The following is a 10,665-nucleotide window of genomic DNA, read 5'->3' on the forward strand; positions in this document are numbered from 1 at the left end:
TAATCGGTTTCAATTGTTCTAGGAGGCACTATTTGACTTTTGTGCGCAGCCCGGCCGTCACTAAAAAGTGGCCTATTAATAAAAGATGCGCGCACAACGGAGGGCCAATAATTTCCAATTTCAAACTGGATCCTCGTCTTTTGGTTCCGCAGATAGTGGAACTACAAAAGGTAAATGTCCACTGGCAGAAACGTGACAATGATGGCTTAGCCGCACGTTCAGGAGTTTTGCTCCTATTGTGCTGGCCGTGTGCAGCGCCGACGCTTCTGACGACGTTATTTTTTAATCAAATATATCCGTGAAACGGTTTCTTCCTTATGGTACTAGAGGTGATGGCCCTGTTGACTGAAATGACTGATTGTGGGTGTTAGATCTGGTAATTTAGGATCTCCGGAGATAAAATAATAAGTACGCAATTGATGGGCTTTCCTATATTTACCTACTGAAATTTTTGTACTTTAGAATAAAGCCTTCGTCGCAAAGCACTAAAGCCAGTTATAACTAAAAATATCTATATTTAATGTTATCGGTATGTTAATGTTTGATTGAGCACACCAATATTGTACCAAAATGAAGTACCTAGCATTAAAATAGCATTGAAAAATTACGGAACACTTTATTTAAAGACAGACTGCATTTTATGTCAGTATTTCTCTAGCGAAACCGAATATAACAAACTGTAATTATTATTGGAAAAATTTCGTAGATGCCAAAAAATCGGTGACAATGGGAACGTACCTGTGGACTGGGTGACGGCTAGGGTCAAAACGAGGGTCCAAAAGGAAAAAGTGACGGTCTTTTAAGCAAATACAGGCGAGACGAAGTTGATTGGTTTTGTTAGCGAGCTGTTGATTGGTCCGACGTAAACAATGCTGTGTAAGTTAGCACAATTGAGACTACACGTTTTTGGAGCGAAAAAGTGTTTTTTTTTTGACGCACGTCAATGGCACTTAAAAGGCGCGAACTATCGAAACGAATGTTTGTCGATTCACTAGTTGGGTTTTATTCCAAATAAAAAAAAATCGTCGCTGGTATTTTTTTTTTCGTTCTCTATTCAAATGTTGCGGTGTGTTGCCATGAAGGTGTTAAAGTAAAATCATATAATTAAGGTTCCGTCTAAGTTGCAATAATAATAATTATGAAGCCGATTATCTTGAAGTAAATTGACGGGTCACAAAATATCAACAATAACTGTCAGCAGAAAATGTCAATATGTTGTTTTAGCTTGCAAAAAGTTTTCATTAATAAATATGATTTCTCAAATGGAATTTCGGAATTATCAAATTTAGAATTCGCAATCGTTTTCTACACATCACAACTTTTTAATATTTTTCCCCGAATTTTCATTCTAATAGGCATCGTTCTTCTGTAGCGTCGAATAATCATCAAATTAAATACATAGAACAAACACTTAAATACTCTTAAGGTAACACAAGTACTTGACGAGGTTTCCAAGGCAATAATAACCAGTTCCCTTTGCAAAACAAATAAATAACGTAAGTGGGTAGTAATTGGTGAGGTATTGTGAGAGTTGGACAATTAAAAGGAGCTCTAACAATTTATGTGTTTTCCGTCCAATGAGCGAGGGTTCCGATGTAGTGATAGACTAGATTCAGCGGGTTTGTTTTGTTTTAGCTACATCATCGATTATATTACTTTTTGTTTATATATAGATACATACATGTAATCACGTATATACCCCTTGCGGGGTAGTGTACCCCCAACAGTGTTGAAAAGACTGATAGGCCACGTTTAGAGCCAATATTTAAACGAGTTTCATGTAAATAGTGACAAATACGAGTAGCTTGTCCATGTCCATATCGAATCAGTAACGTTTCCGATTGAAAATGTTTGTTACGCATACCTATGTATGAACAGTTTCAAATTTCCTCGGCCATGTTACAATAACACTTTTTAACCGACTTCAAAAAAAGGAGTTTCTCAATTCGACCGTAGGTATATTTTTTTTGTGTAAATTAGTATGAGTGCTAACCTATGCTCTTACGCTATGAGTAAAAGCTCTCATTATTTAAATCCTTTTCTGACATCTAGAGAAGAAGATGAAGTGGTCCTTTTCTAAAATATCGGTAATCACTCAAAGATGTTTACAAATTCGTCTTTTTTTGACATAAATTTCAAAATCTCATAAATACTTGCTTTAATATTAAATCCATTCTATTACGATATTACATATCCGAAATGCGAAATCCAAGTTTGGACCAAGTTTGTTTCAAGTTTTAGTTTAATTCTGTAATGAAATCGGTAAAGCGAGGGTTGTCTTGTAACTTTTAAATGGCGGGTATCCGGCACCATTTACGATAACGATCATAATAAAATATGGAAGTTTGTTACACTAAACGTTTTATTGTAAACACGACGCCGGCTTTTTGGGGAAAGGATAATGACTTTTTGGATATCAAGGTGAATTTATTTTTACACTAGCTACTCGCCCTTGCTTCGAACTGGTAGTATTTAGAAATTATAAACCTTTCTCAGAAAACCATCTTTCTAATATTTTAAACAGGAACATAATCTGTTCCCAACTTTTAGAGATACATGCCTACATATAGAGAAAATGGGGAATCCTAATTTAGAATACTCGTATGTAGTGATATAAATTCGAAGGTCACGTTATAGAATTGAGTTGGTGATAGAATTAAGATTTAGGAATATTGTCAGGCTGCTAGACAAGAGACGCAACTAGCTCACACTTTGTTTCTGTTTCGCTATAGAACTTAGAAACTTTAATTATGAGACTAACATGTGCAAGGAAAACGTAACAGTAGTAAATTATAATACAAAGTACGTTGTATAAAAATTTGCGTGTAGTTTTTTTTGCTAAAACCACGTGTCTATGATTTTGTATAAGTTTAGTTGGACGATTCTCGTAAAAATATTTCATATAAAAATACCCAAAAGTCTCTTGAGGAAATTTAGACTGTGTTTATACTTAAAGGCTATTATTATACGAAAAGTTTACCTAAAATTGTCCTTAACATTTTACCGCCAGACTTTAATTGATCCTCGAGGGTGGCTGATAAAAGTCGGATACTAAGACATGGTTCACATTAGACGAGTTCAAACAAAATGCTTTGTGAAAAGAAAACCGGTAAATTAAGAAAACTTTACATTCCAGAAAATTTACAGTCTATTTCTATATGCTTAGTGTTCGGGAAAGAACATAAAAACGTTTGAAATCTTTAAAATGTTTTATTTATTAATTTAACAAGATAAATCGACGCACACCAAAGCGGAATAGAAACGGAAAAGGAAACAGCAAAACAAAAATGTTGCCATCAACAAATATTATGTTTTTTTTTTAATTGAACATAAATTGGCGAGGAGCCTTGCAAAAAAATAAAACTAATCGCTCCTGAATTATAAACTAATAAACTTAGCGTTGACATATATATTCTTAATATTAAACTTATTAATCATCATAAATTGGCAATACAGCTACCTTGTTTATGGCTCGTTTGTGAACACTCTGACCATACTTGACCTCCACTACTCTTACTTTACCGTCTGAGCCTGGATATAAATTTATGACTCTAGCAACAGGCCATTTAAGTGGAGAGCAGTTATCTCCAATTAATAAAACCAAATCCCCCATTCTAATATTCTGCTTAGCCTTATGCCATTTGGGCCGTGATATAAGCTGAGACAAATAATTTTTATGCCACGCCTTCCAAAAATCCTGTTGGATCTTTGTACATTTTCTCCAGAACTTCAAAATATTTGTGTTACTGTTAGAGGTCAAATCTGGTTCAGGAATACTATTTATTGGAGCTCCACACAAAAAATGAGCCGGAGTCAAAAAAGAAAAATCATTAACATCTTGTGATAATGATGTCAAAGGTCTTGAGTTCAATATTCCTTCAATTTGAACCATTAATGTGTAGAACTGTTCATATGTGAAGCAAATTTCTCCAATAACGCGCTTAAAATGGTATTTAAAAAGTTTAACAGAAGCTTCAAAAAGTCCTCCAAAAGTAGGGCTATAAGATGGAATGAATTTGAACTCAATTCCCCTTGTTGTACAAAAATCTGAAACATTGTCCTTGTGGACTTGAGAATTATTCAAAAGATATAATTGCCTTAACTTATTATTAGCACCTTTAAAAGTTGATGCATTATCACAGAAAACGGTAGCTGGGATTCCTCGCCTGGAGCAAAATCTTTTAAAAGCTGCCAAAAAACATTCAGTAGTGAGATCAGATACTAACTCTAAATGAATGCATTTAGTTACAAAGCAAACTATTACTAGCACATAGCCTTTACTAATAATGGATCTGCGAAGAGTTGACTGTTTAATTTGAAATGGCCCACAATAATCCATTCCAATCTGATTGAACACCCTATCCTGAGTAATTCGAGCACCAGGTAGTGATCCCATTAATTGGCTAGCCCGTTCTGCTCTAAATTTGAAACATATGGTACATCTATGAACTACCTTTTTTATTTCTCTTACTGCACTTACAATATAATACCTTTGCACTAAACTAGACAAAGTTAATTTTAATCCTGAATGCAATAGTGACAAGTGCTCATTGCGTATGATAAGTGTTGTAAAATGACATTTATTTGGTAAAATTATTGGATACTTTTGATTATAAGGCACATTGGCATTTTCCAACCTTCCCGCAACGCGCATTATCCCTAATTTGTCTAAGAAAGGATTAAGAGATTTAACATTTGTTTTTATAGGTATGTTTTTTGCCATACATTTAAGTTCTTGATTAAAGTGTAAAGATTGAATGTACACAATCAAGCGTGACATTGAGTATCTAATTTCAGAAGCAGTGAGATTTCTTAAATTCCTATCATCTTTGGCAAGTTTACAGTTATTTATAAATCTAAGAACATAAGCATATATACGTTGCAACCTAGTTAACGTTGATACATTTGAAATAGGAAACATTTCTTGTTGTATGCTACAATTAACAACATTGAGATCATCAATATCGTCTGATATAACCTTATTTAAACTAATTTCTTTGGGAATGAAATTTACATCATAAAGTTCTTGTGGCCCTTGCCACCAAATTTGGCAAGAAGCCAATTGAGTGGGATTTAAACCCCTAGACAAGCAATCAACCGGATTGTTTGACCCATTAACATGAAACCAATTACATTCTTTCGTTAACTCATTGATAGTATGTACTCTATTTTGAATATATTGTGGCTTATTATCAGATTTCAACCACCAAAGTACTATCTGAGAATCAGTAAACAAATACTTATATCTAAAATTAACATTATGAAATAATGATAATATTTTCTTAAACAATTTGGCCAGCAATACTGCACCATTTAACTCTAGTTTCGGTATGGATATTTTTGCATTAACAGGGGCAATTCTTGATTTACTACAAACTAATGATACATGCACCATTTTTCCATGTATAGCTCTTATATAAACACAACTGCCAAATGCAATATTTGATGCGTCACAATAGCCAATTAGATCTACATGGTCAGCATTACATATTTTAAGATTTCGGTCTATTATAAGGGGATCCATATTCATTAAATCACAAAAGAAATTATTCCAAGATAATAACAATTTATCAGGTAGTGGATCATCCCAAGACAGTTTTTCAATCCATAGTTTTTGTATAAATTCTTTTGCCTTTGTGACAATAGGGCCAGCGAGGCCCAAAGGGTCAAAAAATGTCGCAATACAACTTAAGACAGTTCGTTTCGTCCACTCTTTAGGGAGTTTACCTTCTGGCTTGCATATTCTAAATTGATCATTTTTCATATCTAAAGATAATCCTAAAGCCTTTAAAACAGCTTCATTGTTATCAAATTGATGATGTTCAGAAAATACTTGCTTATCCTTTGGAATATCAGACAATACCTTATTGCTGCTTGAGCTCCATTTATGTAGCTCAAAGCTTCCAAGCCTTAATAAAGTAATTAATTCATTACATACCTGCTTTAATTGCTCAATACTGTAAGACCCAAAAAGACAATCATCGACATAGGTATTATTCAACAACACGCTGGCTGCTAATGGATACTTGTCTCCATACCTTATTGCTAGCTCAACCAGGCATCGCGTGGCGAGAAAACTGGAACTCCTGACACCATATGTAACAGTTTGAAGCTGCAAGCACAATAATGGATCATTAACATTACTTCTCCAAAGGATATTTTGTAAATGATTTTGTGAAGGATCAATTCTTATTTGCCTATACATTTGACGGATATCACACAAAGCTACAAATTCATATGAGCGAAATAATACTAATATCTCGAACAACTTCCTTTGCACTGTGGGCCCATTATAAAGAACATCATTAAGACTTAAATTTAAACTTGTTTTGGCACTTGCATCAAAAACAACTCGGAGACGGGTTGTCTGACTATGCTCTCTTATGACAGGGTGATGGGGCATAAAGTAATATTGATCGATGGGCATCTTTGATGATGCTAAATCGATAAACCTGCCATGTCCTAGGTCAGAATACTCCTGAATAAACTTAGTGTAATTCTTCTTTAGTTCAGGATCTTTGCTAAATCTTTTCGCTAAACTATTTAATCGTTGCAATGCTAAATTGAATGAGTTTCCCAATGTTAAATCTTCGATTGGTATTTTGAGTGGCAACCGCACCTGAAATCGATTATCGATTATCTGTACCGAATTTTTAAATTCGGCTTCACACACTTCGGTCTTTGCTATACCCTCTTTCTCAATTTCAGGAATATGTTGTTCGTCCCAAAATTTTTGAAGGAGGGAATCTACACTCTCATTATTACTAGAAATAGCATTTAAAACAACAGGGTTTTCATTATAATTGACAAGACAAATATCGTCTCTTTTTATATTTCCAGAAAGAACATAGCCAAACTTAGTTGATAACAGACATAAATTTCCTTCACATAATTCAATTTTGTCCGGTAACATAATTTTAAAGAATATGTCAGAGGAGAGAAGGAAAGATATTTGGCCTGGTATATTAAATTCATCATCAGCTAAGTTAATATTGTCTGGCAAATTTATATCTTTTAAGTTGAATTTGTTTTGTGGCAGATAGGTAGTTATATTGTCTACCACAGAAAACATTGCATTGCATATATAATCATTGTGCAATGAATTTAACATAATATTCGCAGCCTTGGTGATTAATTGCTGTTTTTGACCTAAGGCTGATACATTAACTTCATGTTTGAATGTGGGCAAACCTAGCTCACACATTAAATCGGAAGAAATAAATGAAATCTGAGACCCAGAATCCAAAAGACCTTTTGCTAATATAAAGGAACCATCGCTTTTAAAAATCTTAACTTTGACTGTAGGCAACAACACCATACTCCCATAAGAAGCACTATTTTGACAGCACACCTTATCATCCTCATGCAATACTGTATGATGCGACTTACTCTTACAAATACCACATTTAAAGAAAAACTTGCATCTATTATTATGAAGGTTAAGACAGATCTTACACAGTTTATTGTTTTCAACAAATTCTAGCTTCTCATTAATGCCTAATAATTGAAATTTTTGACACATAAACAACTTGTGATCAGATGATTGACAAAACTTGCAAGATGGGGATGTACTTGCATGATTTGAGACATGAGGTTTAGAAAGAATGTGAGACTTACCTTCTGAATGCTGACTTTCTTCAAAACTCAAAGCTCTCTTCTCCACAAACTTGAAAAAATCATCCAAGGTTGGTAAGGCATCTTGGTTTCTATCTGTAAAGTAAGCCCTGCAAGAATAAGAATCTAACTTTCTCATTAAAATGGTAATAACTATCATGTCCCAATGCTCCGTCTTTTGACCAAGCCCATTTAAAGCTCCTAGTAGTTGACGAGCTGATGAAACAAACTGTCTTAAGTTCTGCGCAGTACCTTTAGAGATTGCTTGTATGTCTAGCAGCTTATTAATATGATGAGTTACTAGAATACATTTATTGTCATATCTATTATTTAGCAACCTTAATGCATCATCATAAGAGCTATTTACTAGAGGTAGACCTTCAACCAGCATTAGCGCATCTCCCTTCAAATATTTTCTTAAATAGAATAGCTTTTGTATAGGAGCAAGGTTAGTATCACCACCGATTACTGCCATAAACATATCCATGAAGGTTTTGTACTGCACCACATCCTTTCCATCGTAGTATGGTATTTCAAGCTGAGGTAACTTCCTGGTCATGGCGCTATACTCCGGCGTGGTATCCTTAAAAATCGTGCTATTGTGGTTTTCAGGCCCCTTCGCAGAATTTAATATTTTCTTCATGCTGCTTATTGTAAATAAGCACAGTTCTTCTAAGTCATCCTCCTCAAAATTAGAGTCGTCAATTTTATCATCTAGAAGCTGCAAACTCAATTTGTGGTTTCTATAAGAAACCAGCGAATCTTGGAGACCTTTAATTCGTAGCTCGATGGATTCGCAATCGACGAGTACTTGTTCTTGTTGTTCCATGGCGAATTTTTGCGCCCTTGTTAGCTGCCCTTTAAATTGTCCAATTTGGGCTATTAGTTTGGTTCTCTGGAATGCTGGATCATTTGAAATCGCAGATTTATGCGCCATTTTATAATTATAATATTGCCTTGGCTTCCCGAATTGTTGGTATGCGTGTTTTATAAAGCTTTTCCTTGAATGGCGTCAAAAATGGCGGCACGGCACGGCGTCGGATTTTTATTTTTTAACAATTTTGTGTTTTTTACTAAATTTGAGATTATATTTATATGTTCCCGGGTTTCGGCACCAATTTTATGTTCGGGAAAGAACATAAAAACGTTTGAAATCTTTAAAATGTTTTATTTATTAATTTAACAAGATAAATCGACGCACACCAAAGCGGAATAGAAACGGAAAAGGAAACAGCAAAACAAAAATGTTGCCATCAACAAATATTATGTTTTTTTTTTAATTGAACACTTAGTACTTTAATTAGATAAAAACGCAATTAAAAATATTCAATATTAAGAACCTATTTTTCTTCTTGATCAAATGGGGAGTTCTTAATTTGAAAATCTATATTGTTTTTCAGTAGTGGCTTGGGCTTCCTTTCAATATTGTAGGAGACATCTGCAGAGATCATATGTCAGAAATAATTTCCATTTTAGAGTCTTGTTATAGAAGGTCGAGAGATAAAACAAAACAGTAAATCTATTTATTTCGAATAATACCGACAGACGTTATAACGTTACGCTTGCCTAAATAACTCGACCAATGTGAACTAGCTTAATACTTGGAGCCGCTCTATGGCAGAAAACCAAGCATTCGCGAGATAACAAAATTTTCATTGCACTTCCGTGAAAATTGTGGTATCTTTATAATGTAACTTGAAGTTCAAAACACCGGATGAGATAATCTTAAACTCTTGAATGTTTATAATTAATTTGTAAGTAAATTTTAACTAATATAATTATATTACACAGAGACGGTTTGTCACAACTGTAAGTTTATATTCAAATTAAATTTATAAAATATTTTTGTTCAAATTTAATTAGTAATTTTATTTTTTATGATAAATTTACCCGTTAATACCTGTTTTATTTTAAAAGTTTGCCTTTAGGAGAAAAATTATATTTATGTACAAGTACAATAAAATCTGGGAAAGAAATATATTTAAGCTTATCAAGGCATGGAAAGTTGCTTCAAAATATAATTCAGATATTAAGTTTCTTCTTTTGATAACTACATTACATTGGAGTTCCAATCAAAATACTTACTATCAATCTAATATAAGTCGATTTTCACTAATAAATTTCGAAAACTTATATAACCATTGATATAAAAGTGTTTTAGACTGTGTAGTCATCATTTATGACTAGAAAACGAGCGGTAAAACACTAACGGTCCCTCTGAGAGAATTGACGGCACTCATAATGACACTTTTCATTATTTTAATCACTCTTTACAAACAAAAGTCGTTAATTCATTAAAAAAGATGTAATTATTACCACTGATGCCGAAACTTTGAATGATAATAAGAATATTAATAACAATGAATGAAAAGTAACTTTGAAGTAAGCAAGATATCTGCTCTTACCAATAAGAGCGGCTTTTATTAGATTTTTTTTTACAAGTATTATTAAAGTTTTGTGATTATCTAAATATTGTTTTACTTTTTCGTTATGATTCGATGATAATTATTACGAAAAAAATACTAAAATTTGCTTCGCCTAAACATTGCAGAATATGTAGATATTTTGTACAGACTAAAAACTTGTTATGTAAATGAATTTGTTAAAAAGTTTTTTGAGTTCAAGCCAGACAAAGTCTAAAGAGAAGTGTACAAAGTAAGATTAGTCCAAGGTAAGTTTGACGTGATGTCTGTCTGTATTGTTAATCCCATTCAAATAATAAGAGAAATGTAAGCATTGTTTATCTGTAAGTTTATAAAAAAAACATACATACATACATATGGTCATGTCTATTTCCCTTGCGGGGTAGACAGAGCCACGTTCAGCTATTTGGCATAATGCTAGAATTGAGATTCAAATAGCGACAGATAAAAAAGAAAAGAGGCCTAAAAAAGAATCCCAGGTTTGTGAGCCTATCCCTTAGTCGCCTTTTACGACATCCATGGGAAAGAGATGGAGTGGTCCTATTCTTTTTTGTATTGGTGCCGGGAACCACATGGCATATTTTTATAAAAAGAATGTACAGAAATAGGTATAATATGTTTGTCTGTG

The 10,665-nt window shown here is 33.5% G+C and overlaps 1 protein-coding gene across 1 annotated transcript; it reads right to left on the reverse strand.

The window, feature by feature from the left end:
* Nucleotides 1-5,980: 5,980 nt before the first annotated feature.
* LOC106129035 (uncharacterized) lies at nt 5,981-8,888 on the reverse strand. Its single transcript, XM_013327468.2, has 2 exons — nt 7,618-8,888; nt 5,981-6,112 (listed from the first exon to the last, which is right to left on the reverse strand). Exons 1-2 carry the CDS (start codon nt 8,549-8,551, stop codon nt 6,051-6,053), a joined length of 996 nt encoding a protein of 331 aa, XP_013182922.2. The 5' UTR covers nt 8,552-8,888; the 3' UTR covers nt 5,981-6,050.
* Between the last annotated feature and the right edge of the window lie 1,777 nt (nt 8,889-10,665).

This window comes from Amyelois transitella, chromosome 14 (assembly GCF_032362555.1).
Source record: "Amyelois transitella isolate CPQ chromosome 14, ilAmyTran1.1, whole genome shotgun sequence".
Classification (NCBI taxonomy): Eukaryota; Metazoa; Arthropoda; class Insecta; order Lepidoptera; family Pyralidae; genus Amyelois; species Amyelois transitella.

What these genes read in the sequence shown, in the direction of transcription:
- LOC106129035 (XM_013327468.2), bottom strand. Translation starts at nt 8,551, where the DNA reads ATGGCGCATAAATCTGCGATTTCAAATGATCCAGCATTCCAGAGAACC. An exon ending in AGAAAGTCAGCATTCAGAAG is followed by an intron (nt 6,113 to 7,617) that starts GTAAGTCTCACA and finishes TTGTGCTTGCAG; the next exon opens with CTTCAAACTGTTACATATGG.